General features: G+C 49.4%; 1 protein-coding gene across 1 annotated transcript; it reads right to left on the reverse strand.

Annotated features, from left to right (window-relative positions):
- Positions 1 to 7,230: 7,230 nt before the first annotated feature.
- Positions 7,231 to 9,667, reverse strand: RASL11A (RAS like family 11 member A). The gene is made up of 3 exons (XM_077745393.1): positions 9,613 to 9,667; positions 9,428 to 9,507; positions 7,231 to 8,522 (listed from the first exon to the last, which is right to left on the reverse strand). The coding sequence occupies exons 1-3, from the start codon at positions 9,665 to 9,667 to the stop codon at positions 8,055 to 8,057; spliced, it is 603 nt and encodes a 200-aa protein (XP_077601519.1). The 3' UTR covers positions 7,231 to 8,054.
- Positions 9,668 to 18,129: the final 8,462 nt, after the last annotated feature.

The raw sequence follows: 18,129 nt of genomic DNA on the forward strand, positions 1-18,129 counted from the left end.
GTGGTCATAGACCTTGGAAGGAGGGTGACACCAGGAAAAGCAGCTTGAACTGTGCGTGGGCGACACACACTCTCTATTCCAGGCCGTTCAGATCTCGGGCCAGCTCACCCCAGTCCCGACACAGCCTCGGAGCATGGAGTACAGAGCCCAGCCCCTCCTGCTCTGGGCAGCCGTGTCTGGCCGCGAGGGTGCGGCGGGCAGAGTGCCGGCTTCAGGTTCAGACCCAAACAGGGGCCCAGTCATCTGTTAGGTGTACTAGTCAGCTCGGGCTGCTGTGACAAAGCGCCTCAACCAGGTGGCTGAAGCCACAGAAATACATTGTCTCCTGCTCCTGGAGGCTGGACGTCCAAGGTCAAGTTGTCAGCGGGGCCACACCTAAATCTGATTCTAAGGAAGGACCCGTTCCAGGCCTCTCTCCAGCTTCTGGGGGTCCTTCAGCTTGTGGGCGCGTCACCCCGATCTCTGCCTTCATCTTCTCGTGGGCTTCTCCCTGCATCTCTCCTCGTCACCTTCCCTCTGCTCACGTCTGTCTCTATGTCCAAATATCCCCTCCTCTTAAAACTACGTATTTATTTAGTAAACTCTGTGCCCAACGTGGGGCTTGAACTCGTGACCCGGAGATCACGGGTCACATGCTTATCTCTGTGAAGACCCTGTTTCCAAATAAGGTCCCATTCTGAGACACCAGGAACCCAATGTATGTGTTTCTGGAGGAACACCGTTCAGCCCATAAGCCTCGCTTTGCTGACAAAATGTGGGTGTTTACCTAATGTCTTAGAACCCCATTTCCCCGATGTCAGATTTATATTCATTCTCAAGGTCTAGTGTTTAGGAAGTCCCGGGCCCTCCGTGCGTCTGGCCATGGCCAGTGTCATGTCTACTTTTGAGGACAGGAGCCCCTTGGCAGCATCGAATCATTAGATGCCTTTGCCGCCTTGTCTGCCTGCTCATTCTCCGAACCGTCTTCCAGGGTCTGGGGCGAGCCTGTACCTTACGTGCTGGGGTCGGGGACAGGGACCCTCTTCCACAGCAGAGGCTGAAAATGCCAGACACTTACTTTCTGGGCCCCTCCACGCTGCCCTGCCCCCCTCTGTGGCTCTCCAGCTCGCCTGCTGATGCTGCAACTACTCGCTGGGCCCCTTTTTATTGATCAGGCAGAGTCTTCCCTATTGCTTGCAAATGATAGCCTGGAACCATACACCACGTCAATTTCAAGGCCAAAATGGCTGATTCAGAGACCGATGTGCACCTCTGCGGGCGCACAGAGTAGGACAATTGGCATGGGAAGCCCTACAGTGTGGTGGCTTCCGAATCAGAAGGATGTGGATTGAAATCTCAACGGCGCCCCTTGCTAGCCGAGAGATGATGTGGAAACTGATGAACCTCTCAGAGCCTCGTTTTCCTGGTCTGTCAGACCGCGCCGGTCATCCTCAGCGGCTCAGAGCTGTTTGGGAGCGTTAAATGAGATAATAGACCTGAGACTCTTAACTGCGTAGGACGGTTGCTTTGACCTGTCAACTTGACGGGGCCACCGGACTGCAGATCCTGGGACTTCTCAGCCCCCATAATCACGTCTCTTTATATATACATATATATTTTTTTTTTCCTGTTGATTCTATTTCTCTGGAGAACCCTGATACACTGGAATACACAGCACACTCGTGCGTAGTCAGTAATTACAGTAGCTATTTGTTGTGTGCATTTTATTATTATGCCACCAGTAAACGACAGCGCCAGCACGCGGCCCCCCGCCCCCAGCAAAGCCCCCTCAGACGTTGCCACAGCAGCCTCAGACTTTCCCCATCTGGAGAAATTCACTGACCTTTCTTCTTAAGCCCACAGTCTGTTCCTTCTCCCTTCCCACCCCTCCTCCGTCTCGCACATGGCACGCAATTCCTAGAGATGTCCTGGACCACGCGGGGTTGGGGTGGGGGCCGTCTTTAGCTCCCAAATGTGCGTTGGCCATTTCTGCTTCTCGTACCTTCCCCACTGTAATGCACCATTACTCGCGCAGCCCCCTGCGAGCCCGCATTCAGCCACCCCCCCCTCCTCCTCCGGGTGCTCCAGGAGAAAAGGAAATGCCTGAATCTCTGGGGGTCACTGTGGAGGCTGCTTCTTGGGGGGGCGGTCAGAGAAGAGGCCGGGGGTGGGATGCCTGGGGGCCTCTGACTAATGTCCACTGCCCCCCACCCCAGATGGCCTTCGAAACAGTGACTCTGGGAGACACCTTCCTAGCCGCCTAGCNATCTTGCTGAAAGCTCCAAATGTGAGATTTCCGGCCTCGAGACCACTCAGAGAGCTCGTTAAAATGCACACTCCTCCTCCACAGAGCAGCAGAATCCCTGGACTTGTGCCCCAGGATCTTTGTTTTTAACAACTCCTAAAGACGTGGGCACGCTCATGCCTGGCCAAGGGAAACGGCCCTGAGCCGAAGGGAACCCTTTCCCCCTTCCCGGCGCCAGACCTCCAGGTCCCTGGGTTTGTAGGACTTGTGGCCATTGCATGACCTCTCTGAACCTCAGTTTCCTCATCTGGGAGATGGGAGTGATAAAAGCTCTACCTCAAAGGATTAAAGAGAAAATAAAAGTGCTCGGCGCAGAGTGAAGGATCAATAATTGTTAGGCATCATCACTGAGGGCAAAACTGCCCCCTGCAAACTGTCTTTCTCCCACGTGTGAAATGGAAAAGTCCCATCTTGCAGAGCTACTACTATAGTTTCTCGAGGATACAAGCAAGCTCAAAAAGCGCTTTTTCCAAAGACAGCTTCGTAATGTACCAATGTACCTTTAAAACATAACCAAAAAACCTAAAACTAATAATAATTAATAATANCTCTCTCTCTCTCTCAGAAATAAATAAAACATTTAAAAAATTTAAATAATAATAATTAATAGTAATAATAAACTACAACTTCCTGAACACCTTCTATGTGTCAAGCGCTGCCGACGATTCTGCCTGATAAGTATTATGTCCATTTTAAAAGAAGGAATCCTATATTGCACCTTGACGCAGGTAAAGTGGGATTTGAACCTCATCTCAGTCTGGGACCCACACTATGCTACCTTCATGAAGCCGGCGAGTAACTGTCCCATCAGCAGGAGCTCCCGAAATTTCCCTGATCTTCCACAGTCATAATAAATACATGCTAGGATTTCCAGGCAAAATTTGTTTGCACAAGTAAGCCTTGCTGTTAACAACATTGTTCTAATATAAATACAGAATGCCAATGAGAAATAGTGGTAAATATTTTACAATTTTAACTCCTTAGTCCTCATCTGAGCAAATAATGCTCCAAAAAAAAAAAAAAAAAAAAACCAAACCAAACCAAAACAAAAAACCCACACTGCTTTCCAGTTTGCAAAGTAAGAAATGTCATTTTCTCTGGAAGGGTGCTTTCACACGGTGTGAAGTATTTAGCTCCTGCGCCCTGCTCTGCTCTGTGATCTGTATCATCCACTGATTTTGTCAACATCCTCGGATTTTTTTAATGTTTATTTACTTTTGAAAGACAGAGAGGCAGGGGAGAAGGGTAGAGAGAGACACACACACACAGTATCCAAAGCGAAGCAGGCTCCAGGCTCTGAGCCGTCAGCACAGAGCCCCACACGGGGCTCGAACCCATGCACCGCGAGATCATGACCTAAACCGAAGCTGAAAGCTTAGCCGACTGAGCCACCCAGGCGCCCCAACACCCTCAGATTTGGGTCAGAATCGTGTTTCACCTTGCACCCCACAGAGTCCCACCCTCAAGGCCAAGTCCCTGGCGCTCCCTCGGGACCGAGTTTCTGGAGAGGGAGAGCTCTCTTGATCATGACATTTGGCACAGAACCTTGTAGGAAGCAGGTTTTCCACAAATGTGATTTGAAACCAGGCAAATCATTACTGTGATCATCTTTAGAAAGACAGGAGGAAAACCGAAAGCAGTGATGCTTATTTTGTTCAAGTAGCCATGCTGTGGAGAATGGGCAGAGGGCCAGGGTGACGTAGCCAGAATACACGTCCACAGCACTGCACGCGCAGCTGCACTAAAGTAACTGGAGATACTCCGTACGTCTTCTAATGGCTCTCCTTAGCAAATGTTGTTGAGGACGCTGCCTTGTACCAGACACCGTAGCAGGTGCTGTGGCGAGATGAGCGAGCCCATCCACTGATGGAGCTCATTTCTCCTGGGCCAGAAGCACATGCAGGCATGAAACGTGAGGGCCGGCCGATCCAGGGTAGGCAAATCTCTGCTCTGTATACGGAAAGCCGTTTTTGCTGCTGCAAACTAATCGTTGCTTGCATCGGTTCATTTTTCCGAGAGCCCTAGATGACTTACTGGTGGTTGGGGTTTCTTTTATAGACCACACCTTTCTTACGGGGCGTCCAAGTGGCTTCAGACCAATTTTAACAAAGTCTTGAGACAGACACCACCTTTTGGAGACGGGTCAAATGCTAAGAATAAATTACTGATCATACGAAATGCCGTCGTATTGTGAATTTGGATCGGTAACTTGGCACAGCGGGGAGCTGAAATTACTACACACACGTGGAACAAAAAAGCTATTCGAGCCCCAAGTCCATGACTAAACAGTCATCTTGCCTCTCTCATCTGCTCTTTTGTTCGCTGCCGCCTTCCACCGCCACTTATTTTAATCCGTTCCTCCAAGGAGATATTAATAAACTTTAGAACTTCCGCTGTGCCCTTCACCTCAACCCGGGCAAAACAAATGTATTTTCTTGGGTTATAATGGATTCTGTGTTCCATCAGTCGGGGTTGCTTTCCTCTGAGTGGCGTGCGGAGTACAGAATGCTTCCCGGATGTACGATTTAGGCACTTGGATCTCCGTTTCTCCAGGTCCACACTGATAGGCACATTAATTAAATCATTCTGCAGTTTCAGAGCAAAACTGGGACGGAGCCTTGGCCGGAAGGGGGATGAGTGGGGTCAGTGGAAACGGAGGATCCTGAGAACAGAGCTGGGAGGGTGGGGGTGGGGGGCGTGAGGATGGAGGTGGTGACCCTGAGGATGACCCCTCCGCGGTAAGGCAGCCCCGCGATGATGTGCAGATGCCCCCACCCACCTCCCGCCTCTCCAGCAGTCTCCCTGGCGCTCCAGGAGCTGTGTCCCCATGGCGCTAGTCACACCCGGGGCCCCGGTGGCCTGCCTTCCCCACGCCTGAGGGAGAGGGACGCCAGCTCAGAGCTCGGCGCCCGCTCGGAGGGCCCCCTCCGCCCCCGGTCAAGAGCAAACCCTCAGATGCCCTTTGCTACACGCAAATCCTGCAGCGTCCCTCCCTAACCGCCTCCTGTGGACTCGGGCTCCCTTCCCCCAGCTGCAGGGCTGCTATCTGGGCCCCCCCTTGCACCCCGCCCCCCCTCAGCGGGAGGTCCGGGGACCGGGTACTGAGGTCCCTGTGAGACCAGGGGCTGGGTCAGTTCTGGTCACCAGAAATGAAGGAAGCTTTGAGGCTCAGGTCAGTTATTGGTGCTTGCACACACACACACACACACACACACACACACACACACACACACCTGTCCCTGGGGGCTCGGCTGCTCCCTTTGGAACTGCCCTGCGGCTTTTGACCCCTCTGGTCCACCCTGTGCTCTGCCTGGAGAGCTCAAGGGTACTCTCTGTCCTCAGCATTCGCTCGCTTGGAATGTCTTCATAGCCAGCCTTGGGACATGTGTCGTATCGTTCTTTTCCCACGGGATGTGTGAGCCCAGCTCCTTGGAGAGAGAGGAGCCCCTGGCCCCTGATGGAGGTCCCGGGAGGCTGCGAGCATGGTGGTAACGAGGACACCCAGTGATTTTCGTGTCCTAACCTACAAAAGGTAAGACGCGAGGCTAGAAGCAGGAGTGACTGATGATAGAAAGAACTGCTTTCGTTCTGTCCTCGCAAATCAGCAAGGAGAACTGGGCATTATTTTTCAAACATGACAGAACTCAAAACTGTATTTTTGCTTGATTATTTCAGTGCTGCTTTAGACATGAAGTATCTAATTTTTGTGTTTTTTAAAACTTTTATGCAAAATTTTTTCTTTTAGTGTTTATTATTTTGAGAGAGAGAGACAGAATGCGAGCAGGGGAGGGGCAGAGAGAGAGAGGGAGACACAGAATCTGAAGCAGGCTCCAGGCGGGGCTCGAACTCACAAACCTTGAGATCATGACCTGAGCCGAAGTTGGATGCTTAACTGACTAAGCCACCCAGGTGCCCCTTGAACTATCTAATTTTTATAATCCTTCCCGCCGTTCAGCACAGGTAGACACCCCTCAACTGTAGGGAAGAAGGGTGTTAACAGCACAGATGTGGATGCAGGTGTCCCTGGAAGGCAGGGTAATGGTATGAAATGGCCAGAAACTGCTTACGTGACCCTTCTTCTCTGTTGCTGCTAATCAAGTACCCTTAACGACTCAGGACATCGCTCCTTATTCTGCAAAGTGACAGGTTATTTCATTGTCGTCTCCCATCCCTGTCCCTTGGCACCAAATTAAATGCATTCAGCTCATATATTCCTCAAACATTTACTGAAAACCCACCGCTCTGTGTGCAAGCTCTAGGCCAGAAGCTTGGGATACCAAGTCCTAAAACCCAGTCCTAGTAGGGTGACAAGCAGCTGCACGGTGTGGCTGCGTGTAGCACAAATGCTACAGGAAGCCTCAGAGACAGCACCCAGGACTGGAACACAGCACAGGACGTGGGTCTTGAGAAATAAGCTAGTGAGCTTTCAGGGGGAGAAGAGGAAACTGCATTCAAGGCACAGGGAATGGTTCATATTAAGGCAGGAAGAATGAAAGAGCCTGGTCTATCTTGAGAACAGCATACCATTCTGTAGAATGGGCTTTCAGTCCATTGTCTGTGTGTGTGTGTGTGTGTGTATTTGAAGGAGGGGTTGAGAAGGCTGGAGGGGTGGTAAATGACCTCGATGCCATGCCTCATTTACTTTTTACCCAGTAGATAAGGGGAAAACAGCTGAGTTTCTTTCATCATGAAAACAAAGGGATTAGAGTTGGTTTTAGTCCGGTTTTTCTGACATGAAGAAAGAGTGAGAGGGGTGTCACTCCAGAAACCAAGAAAACAGTCTCACCTTGCCTGCCAGTCTGGGCGATGCCCCGTACAGGCCTCAATGATGGCAGGGTGATGCTTTAGAGAGAAAGAGGAGAAAGAACTGACAGATCAGATGCCCTATTAGATGTGAGGGTCTGGGAGACAGCGCAGGAAGAAATTAGGCATTTAAAAAAAAAAACAACTTTAAATGTTTTTTTTTATTTTTGAGAGAGACAGAGCACAAACAGGGGAGGGGGAGAGAGAGAGGGAGACACAGAAAGCGAAGCAGGCTCCAGGCTCTGAGCTGTCAGCACAGAGCCCGACGCGGGGCCTAAACCCACGAACCGGGAGATCATGATCTGAGCCGAAGTCAGACACTCAACCGACTGAGCCGCCAGGGCGCCCCTAATGTGAGGCATTTTTGTGTTTTAGAACGGGTGGAGAGGATAAACTTCCATTTGCACCAACACATAAAACTGTTAACTCGTGTTTGTAATTTTCTAGCACCAGCATACAATGAACCCCTTTCCTTGAAAATCACATGGTATCAATTTCATGCCTGTGGCAAAGCACCCTAATTAAAGACATCCTGCAGTTGCTCAAAGCTTTCTTCCTCCACATTCTTTCCTCTCTCCCATAACAGACTCCCTCCGCATCAACCCCCTTCCCGAAAGACACCAACAGGAGTTCAGACCAAGGGCAAGCGTGGAGCCGTTCTGGGCTCTAGTGCAAGTATGACTTCTATAAAAAGACATTTTAAAAAGCAAGGAGCCATGTTGCCATTTCGCCTTTAATGGAAAAGTGGCTAGCAGTTAGAGTAAAAAAAAAAATCCTTTTAATAAAAAAAAAAAAACTATCCAACTTCTTAGGCAATCCCTGTTTGAATTTTCAGAAATACACATACGCCTGAAAACCAAGAGTTTGTATAAAAATAAACTTTGTGGGATTAAAAAGGGAGATTCCCCCAGTCTTTCCGGCTGCACAAACGCACGATAAAAAGGAGGCGCGTCTGGGGGAGCCGGGTTCACCCCAGGGCAGGGGCGGCTTTGACTTTGGAAGACAGAGCCTGCTTGAAGCGCCTCTTGAGGTCCTGCATGTTGGGGGAGCGCGGCCGGGGAATGAGGGAGGCTCTGCGCCTCTCCCCGCCGCCGCCCTGCAGCTTGCTGACTTCCTTGCAGAGATGCTGGAACACACAACACACGTCCTCGTAGTTTTCACTGGTGGAAATTTCAAGGAACAGGCTGCCCAGCTCGTGGGCTAGCTGAACGCCATCGCGCGTCTGCACCTGCCGGGCGTACAGCAGGTCCCCCTTATTGCCCACGATGACCACAGGGACCTTGGAGTCGGGGTGGACCTTCCGGATGTGCTGGTAAAGGGGGCGGATGGACTGATAGCTGTCGTAGTCTGTGATGGAGTAGACCAGCAGAAAGCCCTCTGCCCACTGCACGCACTTGGACAGCGGATCGACCACCTGGCCCAGGGTGTCATGGACCTGAGAAAGATCAAAATGCGTTTGGATCGAGGAAGCCCGCGGTGGGAGAAGACTCAAAATGAGATCACAGTGACCCTCGGGGAAACGAGGTTCAAAAAAGAAATCATAAACACGGTTTTCAGATTCTACCTAGCTTCTGCAGAAGGCGGCTCTGGATATGGGAAGAGCAAATTCTCAGGCCAGCTCCCTGCCTGGGTTCTTTTATTGGCTGCCACCAATGCATGATCTTTCGGGACCCCTGCCCGGTAGGGATTCTGGGGTGAGCCGTGGCTGACTGAAGAACAACTTCAACGAGAACTTTCCAATACGAATGGCGCAATCTTTAGGGAACCGGGAATAAACAAACCTTTGAAAATAAGCCAAGATAAATATCTTTTCCCAAGCCCATAAAAAAAAAAAATATTTTTAGCCTGTCCTTTTTGAGACCGTTCCAGAAACAAATTCCTTCTTTCTGTTCTTCCACTAGACCTTTCCTCCCTAGAAGGGAGGGCAATTAATAACTTGTTAATCAAGTTAAATTCCTGGCCGCTTGCTAAGAGGTCATCTGGTTGCAATGAACTAACTTGAGGGAACAGTGAGAAACAGAAGCACGTGGGCGGTCCCTGCTAGGGAAGCTCTCTCTCTGGAATCCCACCCCAATAATTTTGTTAAGGGTTGGGCGGCCAGCTCGGAAAGAAGTGGGGAGACCCATCCCTACAAGTAGTGATGCGCCACTACGGCTGTGAAGAAAGGTCAGGCATCTCTAACCATCCACCCTCCCTGCCCCCTCCAGGAGGGTCCTGTGGGATCCCCCCTGGGGACAGCCCACTTCTACATCGGAACATAGAAGGGGGGGTGTTTGGACGGCTTGCTCAAGCCCAGAGCCAGCCCCTGGGTGTGTGCAAGATGGGGAGCAGTTTGCTTACCTGGATGCCCCCGGGGGTGTCCTGAATCTGCAAGGAGAGCTGGTCCCCCTCTACGTAGACCAGCCGTGAATACAACTTGCCTGGAGAATGAAGGAGAGTTTGCGTTTAAATTCCTGCACTCCCACCAGGAGAAAGCAAGTCGGAGCATGCAGCCGCGAAAGCAGAGGGCACGGAATCGTTCTAACCTGTATTCGGCTCATAATCGCCAATGAATCTCTTGGTCAGGAAGCGCACAATCATTGCTGAAAGGGAAGACCGGGAAAATCAGCTCATCAACCGGGGCAGAACGGGGCGCTCTCGAGAAGGAGGGGGCGGTGGCCGCGGGGCGCCGGGTCCTGCGCAAACGCCGAGGCTCTGCAAAGCCCGGGCCGCGGCCGTCNTGGCAGCGGGGAGCCTGCGTGGCCGCGGGGGCCGCTCTTGCACGCGGAGCCGAGCCGGGTCGCCGGAGCCGCGCGCGAATGCGACGTCCCTGCTGAGCTGGAGGAGGAAAGACGAGACCCTGCTCTCGGCTGGGTGTTTCTGCAACAGCGCAAGGGACACCTTCCTGTCGAGGGTAGTTGCCCTTTTTATTTTCAAACGGTGCTAAGGGGTGACTCTGACGGGGAAACAGGAGGGCGAAGTCCTGAACCGGTGTCAGAATAAGGGAACTCGGTCCCTGCGACCTTGCTCTGGACACGTGCAGGCCCCCTCTGGGCAGGAGTTGTTTGCAACTCAGCCCTCACACCCCGGCCCTCGGCTGCTGACCTTGACCGAAGCCACGCGTTAGTGAGCCCTCAGTACACAGCCCCTCCCCTGGGAGCCCCGGCTCTGGGCTGATTCTCCATAAGTAACACTGCCCTCTGCACTGGAGTCAGGCTTTTGCTTTATTGTTCAAGTACTTACTTGTAGGTGGAAAATGAAGTTTGGGGTGAGGATGGGGAGCGGAAGGGGAGGCCGCGGACGAGAAGAATGGCCTGGTCCGGAGGGTCTGGGGAGCCCGCCGTAGTAAGGGATTTCATCCTTGGAGGTTTAGGACTTCATGCTTCGGGCCTCCTGCGAACCAGCCTCAGATGCCCCGTTGCCTACTGGACGGCCCTGCCCTTACTCACCCCTCTCTCTCTCTCTCGGTTGTATCAGTTAGCTTTTGCTGCGTGACAAACTGCACGAAACTTAATGGCGTCCAACAACAGTCCCCCATCGTTGCTCACAAGTCTCCAGGCCGGTGGGGCGGTTATCCCAGTCAGGGCCAGACTCAGCCCACCCAGGCTGGGCCCCTTCCCTATCTGCAGAGGGCTGGCAGAGGCTGGGTGGGGGGTCAGTGGGCCGCCATCGGGGAGGGGCAGCGAGGGAGTCGCAGGTCTCTGCCCGCGCGGCAGGCTGGCCAGGGCTTGCTTCTTTGGTGGCCGAGCAGGGAGTGGAAGTAGAACAGGCCTCTTGAAGCCCAGGCCCCTGGCTGGAGCCCATCGCCGCGGCCGCGGGGAGACACAGGCCAGCCCACGTTCAAGGCGGGGAGGGTGCGAGGGATGCAGCGAGGGCCGGAGTGGGATCCGCGCTTGCAACAACCAGCCACCAGTGCGTGTCCCTTCCCTCCCATCCACCCACTAGTCCAAACCATTAGCCTGTGAGCCGTCCTCGAATGCAACCACTCTCACTTCCGAGTCGCACGGTTTCTGCGGTCTACACCGCTTGGTGTCTCCCCTCCCCTCCCAGCTGCTCTCTCACTTCTCGGTGGAAGTCTTTCCGGGACTCCCGCAGGAGCCTGGGAACGGAGGTGCTTTGCTTCCTTGCCCCTCTCTCGGAAGCTTTCTTTGGCGCCGCTGCCACCCCACCGCCATCTCCCAGTCCCCTTCTCTGAGGGCGCCCTTGGTGGCGCTGATCTCAGCTGTCCCTGTCTGGAACGCGCTTCCTGCCTGTCTCCAGAAGGGCAGAGACCACCGCCGTGTGCTCGCCAGGACGTGCTAGGTCCCTTGTTCGCTGACCGACTTTCTGCATGAGTAAGTGAATGAACTGTGCATGAACTGTGCGAACCGGAAAAGACAGAAAGCGGGCGTGTGGGGCCATCATTCCAGTAGCTTGGCTTTGAGAGCAGACTGCTCTCAAGGGAAAGTGTTCCAGGAAATGGCCCTCCGGGAGGTGAGCTGCCCTACCTCAGGTGCACGGACTTTCGCCGGCTCACCGGGCAATCTCCGTCTTTTAAACCTCAGTGTAACTGGCAAACTTTGAAGCAGGGCGCCTCCTTCCTTGACAGGGAGAAGGTACCATAAAGACAGTTACTATCTACAAAATCTTGAAACTATTGGGTTCCAGGGGTCCTTCGGCCGCTCAGTGATGGGGTCCAAGTTGTTGCCTCCCAGTTCCTCTTGGCTCTCCTTGAGCGCAAGATGGCCCCTGCCCCCCCCCCCCAAGTCCTGCACAAAGCAGGAAGGGAGGGTGAGACTCTATTCTCTTGTCTCTTTTTATTATGAGATAAAGTAATTCTCAGAACCCGCAGACTTTCTCTTATCTCTCAATCTCCGGAGCTGAGAAGTGGAGAATGAGTTTATCCGAGTATCTAGCAAAGAAGGCTGAGGTGGCCACTACCTTAGAGCAATGGTCGTCCCTCCCCGGGAGCTAGCGGTCACACTGCTCCCCCCATTAACAATCAAGAAAAAGAAGAGGGGATCACTGTTGAGCAAGGGACGATGGGATCTGCCACAAGCACCCTTGGCTTTCCCAGTAAAATGCAGAACTCTTCGGGGCGCCCAGAGAGGCCTTTAGGGGCCGAATCTTGGGCTTCTCTCTTCAGTCCATCCCCCACGTCACATTCCCTGTCAGGAATAAGATCAAGTTTAAGGTCACCCAGGAAGTGAGATCCCGAAGACCGGCGCCTGTCCACCGATGATTACATTCCATTTTGCATTCATACTGCACCTTTGCTCAGAGAGCTCAAAATGTTATTTTTTGCATTTGCGCATCGGCAAGATAATCCTCCACCTTCTAATACAGACAATATGTTACTGAACTGTTACCGAACATTATAAATAGCCTTGCCTAAATTGTTGCAGCTTGTGTTATTTCATTCTGGATTTCTTTGTGTCCAGAGTTATGTAAAACTACTGCAACCAATATAACCCAGGCATAGTGAAGCGGTTTTAAAATGATAATGGAAATGCATGGAAATGCGTAGGCACAGATATGGGTACACAAAGCCTGTGGGTGTTTAGAATGCCTGTGAAGGGCAGAATTTGGTAATTTGCAAATATCAGCCTCAGGAAGTTATTAACCCTTTACCAGCCAAGTAAGCTTGATTTCTAGCCTGTGGGCAAAACATTGCAGAGGGTACTCCTCAAGTTCAAGACCGTCTCTCCCTCCGCCATCCATCGTCTCCTAATACCAGCTATCTTTCCGGGTATCCTAAAATCCTTGAACACTGTGCTTACTGGAGACTCAGGCCCTTTGGGTAGTTTCCCCAGAATAAAAAAATATGCTTCTGTACCAGCTCCCTACTTTATTTCAACATTCAAAATTACTGAAAACCTACTCCTTGCAAAGCTTTGTTAAGTGCCGGTACAGAACACCAAGAACAACTTTCTATTACCATTACTGAGGGACAACAAAGTATAAAACGTTCACAAATGTCCCCATAGTGAAACAGTGAAGTTCATTACCCTTCATAAAATTGCTGAGCTTACCAAAAAATTCTCATATATATATATATATATATTTTTTTTTTTTTGAGAGAGTGTGAGCAGGGGAGGGGCAGAGAGAGAGGTAGACACAGAATCCGAAGCAGGGTTGAACTCATGAACTGAGAGATCACGACCTGAGCCAGTCAGACGCTTAACTAACTGAGCCACCCAGGAGCCCCATTTCTTCCTTAATCTTAAACTAAGCCTGTAACACAGGTTAAATATCTCCTAAATTGAGATTCAGACAAGTTCAGTGCCTTACCCCAAATCATAGAGCCATTCAGTAGCAGACACCCCAACCCCTCTGATGGCAAGTCTTGGGCACTTCCCATCAGCGTAGAGAGCAGGACGGAAAACACCCCAGTCGTGGGCAAGGAGTGACAAAGCAGGTCAGGGTGCCAACTCCCCGTAGAGCTACAGCAGGGAGAACTGAATCTGAATGGGGGCGGGGGTGGGGGTGGTAATCAGGGAAAGCTACATGGAGAAAAGGCTTGGTCTCTGAGCATCATTACTATTTGATAGGTGGAAACACAGAGGGTGGGAGGTAGCCATGTCAAGTTGAAGGAAGAGCATGAGCAAAATCATGAAAGTAGGAAGTATAACTCAAGTTTGGGGAGCAAGTGGTAGACTCAAGTATTAGGACGTAGTGGATGACCCAAAAAGGTGGCGACGACCAGGCTGTGTATGGCAATGAATGCTACACTCAGGAATTTATCTGGAGGCTATGGAAAGCCATTGAACTGTCCTTGAGGAGGGTAGCCCTAACTATATGTAACTGTCAGTGCCAGGAGCATATGAATCACAGAGTATCATCTTTGCTCTTGATCTTGAAAGATCTTGAAAGTATTTACTTATTCATCGCCCATAAGCAATTCTTTTGGATTTCCTTCTTGCTCAGGAGTGAAAAGTTCAATCACCTCTTCACTTGGGCTAGGCTATTACGTCATTTCAGAGACAAGAGAGTGCTGCACCGCATTGCTTTTCCAAATCAAATGATCTGGATAAATTCCGGTCTTGCTAGGAAAGTATGTACGAGGGCACTTTCTGTGCTTTTTCCATGTGGGGTTGTATGTCCTAGCCTGTCAGTCACTCGTCACTGCACACTTCAGCAGTTTGAAAAGAATCACAATACAGAAACTCTGGGCTGCTTATTCACTCTCTGTTCACACTTTCCACCTCAGCAAGAATAGCAGCAGATGCTGCCTGTTATTCATAATGAGTAACTTGCCAAACACATTCTGTGAGGGTTTGGTATGAACAATACCAATTGTTTTCCTTTTTGGTGGGGATGGGTTAAACACTGGTCTTCCAAATCCAATTGTTTTAAATTATTTCTCTTGCACTAAAAAAATAGACCTACTTTGTTTATATTTTAGCAATTTGTAATGCTACATTTTAGCAATATTTATATTTTTCCCATTCCCCCCACCCCACCATAGTACAGAGAAAAGCTATTGAGAATACATAAGAGATACCAAACTGTGGGTTTTTTTCCCCCACCACATTGAGTGTGACACATTTTATTCAACCATTGGGATCGGGCTCAACTGAACAAAAACAGAAGGCCTTAGAAGATGTCTAGCTAGATCAGAAAAGATAGATGTGAAAGTTCAAGGAGACAGGCACCTTCATTTACAGTCATGGCTCTAATTTAAGAACAGGATGAAAAGTTTTACAGTGAGAACATTTTCCTTCATTTCATCAAGTGTAGGAAAAGGGAATTACATGGTAAGAGATTTCATTTACAATTTCACAATCTGTAAGTTACTCATTATTTAAAAGGCAGGTACATAATCTACCAGCGCACACATACATTACTCAAAGCTCAGGGAATTGGATGCAATTTATTTCTCCAATAATAAACGCCCTCCAAACTAATCTGTGTGATATTTGCAGGACATCCAGATGGAATTGCCCAAGAGGGAGCTGGGAATACAGTCAGAGCTTCAGAGAATGTGAGCTCTGAAATTTGAGTCTCAAGTGTTGTAGAGATGACTCAAACTTGAGCAAGCATCTCAACCACCTGGAGAGGTTGTGAAGAGCGCTGGGCCCACCCCCAGAATTTGATTCAGTAGGCCCACATTTTTAACAAGTTTCAGAAGATGGACATGCCAGATGGGGAACCACACTTGAGAACCATTGGCTTGGGTCACTCAGAAAGTACAGAGAATAGAGAAAGATGCGGACATCAAGGAGAAGCCAGAAAAACAGAGTGGAGAGTCAGACAGGTAGAAAAACCTGGGTGCAGTAGGATGGCAGAAGCCTCTGGAACAGAAAGTAAGTTGTTGGCACTGTCAGACATCAAGGAGATAAAATCAAACGGACATTACGAGTGTTTGGTAACCTTTGAGAGGAGTCTTAGGAATGATGGGGGCAGAAGCCAGATTTGCACCGGGACACTAGGAAATGAAGTTACAAATGGGACAAGGCAGGCGCAAGAAAAGTGGCTTAATTTAATTTGCTGTTTTTCACGCGTCTGTAGGGCTGACGTCAAGGAAGAAGCAAGGGGAAAGGGGCACGGGTACAAGAGACCGGGAATAATCCATGAAACGAGAGCAGAAGCCTGAGCCGTCAACACCAATGCTCTCCCCTCTGCTGTCCGTTTACACACCACGATGTCCCAGCTCATCTTGCTTCACGTAGCTCAGGGTCTCATTGCTCCTCATAGATTATAATCTTTGCGGTTTGTCCGTGCTCCCCTGGCAGAGTAGGTAACAAGTACCCCCTACCCTAATAATGTTAAGTTGATGAAACCCAACAAAATGAAACACGTAGGGCAGTGGTTAAGTACTACAAAGATGGGGTGGAGAGTGGGGAAGGGGGTTTGCTTAGTTTTACTGTTGTGAGTCTTGGTAACATTCAAGGAGACTGAGAAAAGGGGACAATGGGAGTGCGGCTTATTAGATATCAAGTACAAAAGCCGAAACGTGTTACTTGGCATATTTGAGGGACTGCAAAGCTAGCGCAATTGAAGTGGACTTTGGGGCTGAAGCTGTAGGAGGTCAGAAAGGCAGGCACCGACCAGACGATGAAAGGCTGTTATACGGCCCTTCCGAATCTGGAGGTCCGAAAGATGGTTAAGATCAGAAGGCAAAAGGGAACCAGGAAAGCGTTCAGAAGGTGAAGCCAAAGTCGGTAACATACACGGGATTTCCTCCCACCAAATTGGCCAAGACTGAATTCTAAGTGTGGAGACAAGAACTTTCATCCGTGGGAGTGCAAACTAGTACCACCCTTTAGGAAAGCAACTTACTCTCAAAATGAACTGAGAATTTCGAAAACCCGTTTTCTAACTCCGAGTTGTGAGAAAGATTAATCCAAAATGCTCAAGATGCTTTATGTACATTCCCAGTGTCACTATTGCCATTGACAGCACTTGGGAGAAATCACGGCCCCTAGCTACCTGGGACAAAGATGTCCCGCGTGCTGGCCAGCTGCCGACGGAAGTCCCCAAGCCAGTTCTACTAGTGGCCCTTCTTTTTCTCAGTACTGTCTGGATTGAGGTGATCTTATCCTCCACCCTGTCTTTTCTCACAACTGTCATGGTGGTCACGGACTCATAGGCCCCAAGTGCACAAAGAACCCCTGGGAACCATTGGGCCCAATCCCGACGCACACACAGGGAACACGCGTACTTTACAGGGGGCAACGGACAGGTTAACAGAACTGCTGGAAAATGAACCACGAACTGCTGAGGTTTCTGCAGCATGTGGGACACTCAATCCCAACTACACATGAACAAATGGGTTACGAGCCCTCAAAAACCAGGAAAACAGTTTATCGTAAAGGCCACAGGAAAACAAGATTAATTAGAAAACGTCTGCACATTAAAAAAAAAATAAAGAAAAAAAGGCAGTGCTTTCCTTATAATCCCAACAGCATGTATTAAATGCTGACTCTGCACCAGGTCCCAGGACTGCAAAGCTGCTAAGACACCATCTCTAGCCTCGGGTCCAACGGGGAAGGCCAAGTTTTTAAAAATTACACACTGTAAAAAAAGCAGACGCACCTGTCATGGTAACAGATATAAGGGATTTTATTCTATTGTCCCAAACCACATTTTCTCCGGATTCCAAACACTTTCATTCCTCCCCTTAAAATACTTTTATCAGGAAGGTTCACTTATGACATGCAAGGCAAACAAAGGATGATCAGAAGTTCACCAACTTTATCAAGGGTAGGTATTTTCGGGCAAAGGGACCTGGGGCAATAGAAAGTATTTCCAATAAATAAACTTTTCTTAATACCATACAGAAAAACACGAACAGGAAATGACAGGGAAAATAATTTAGTAGGAATCAAGAGTGCTTTAAACCATCTATTTTTAAGTAATGAGCTTCAAAGGGAAGTTCTTTATCATTATAACATAGCTATTTAAGACTTGATACAATTGTAAGTACTCAAGTGAGCTTAAATGCAATCGCAACAGATAACCTTTTACCTATTTTTTAAAATTCCTTTTACTTAGCGATTTGGAGGGAGTGTTTTCAAACTATTAAATATTTTATAAGTACTATCTGGCAGTTCCTAATCAATTGAGCATATTCTGTTGTACAATAAACCACTTCACATCTTTCAGCAAGAAAAAAACCCCACTCTTAAATATTTATTTTTGAGAGAGACAGAGCGTAAGCGGGGGAGGGGCAGAGAGAGAGAGAGAGAGACAGACAGACAGACAGACAGAATCAGAAGCAGGCTCGGGGCTCTGAGCTGTCAGCAGAGCCTGACACAGCTCACACTCACAGACTGCAAGATCATGACCTGAGCCAAAGTCAGATACTTAACCANCATCTATTTTTAAGTAATGAGCTTCAAAGGGAAGTTCTTTATCATTATAACATAGCTATTTAAGACTTGATACAATTGTAAGTACTCAAGTGAGCTTAAATGCAATCGCAACAGATAACCTTTTACCTATTTTTTAAAATTCCTTTTACTTAGCGATTTGGAGGGAGTGTTTTCAAACTATTAAATATTTTATAAGTACTATCTGGCAGTTCCTAATCAATTGAGCATATTCTGTTGTACAATAAACCACTTCACATCTTTCAGCAA

Source organism: Crocuta crocuta, unplaced genomic scaffold (genome assembly GCF_008692635.1).
Source record: "Crocuta crocuta isolate KB4526 unplaced genomic scaffold, BGI_CrCroc_1.0 scaffold258, whole genome shotgun sequence".
Classification (NCBI taxonomy): Eukaryota; Metazoa; Chordata; class Mammalia; order Carnivora; family Hyaenidae; genus Crocuta; species Crocuta crocuta.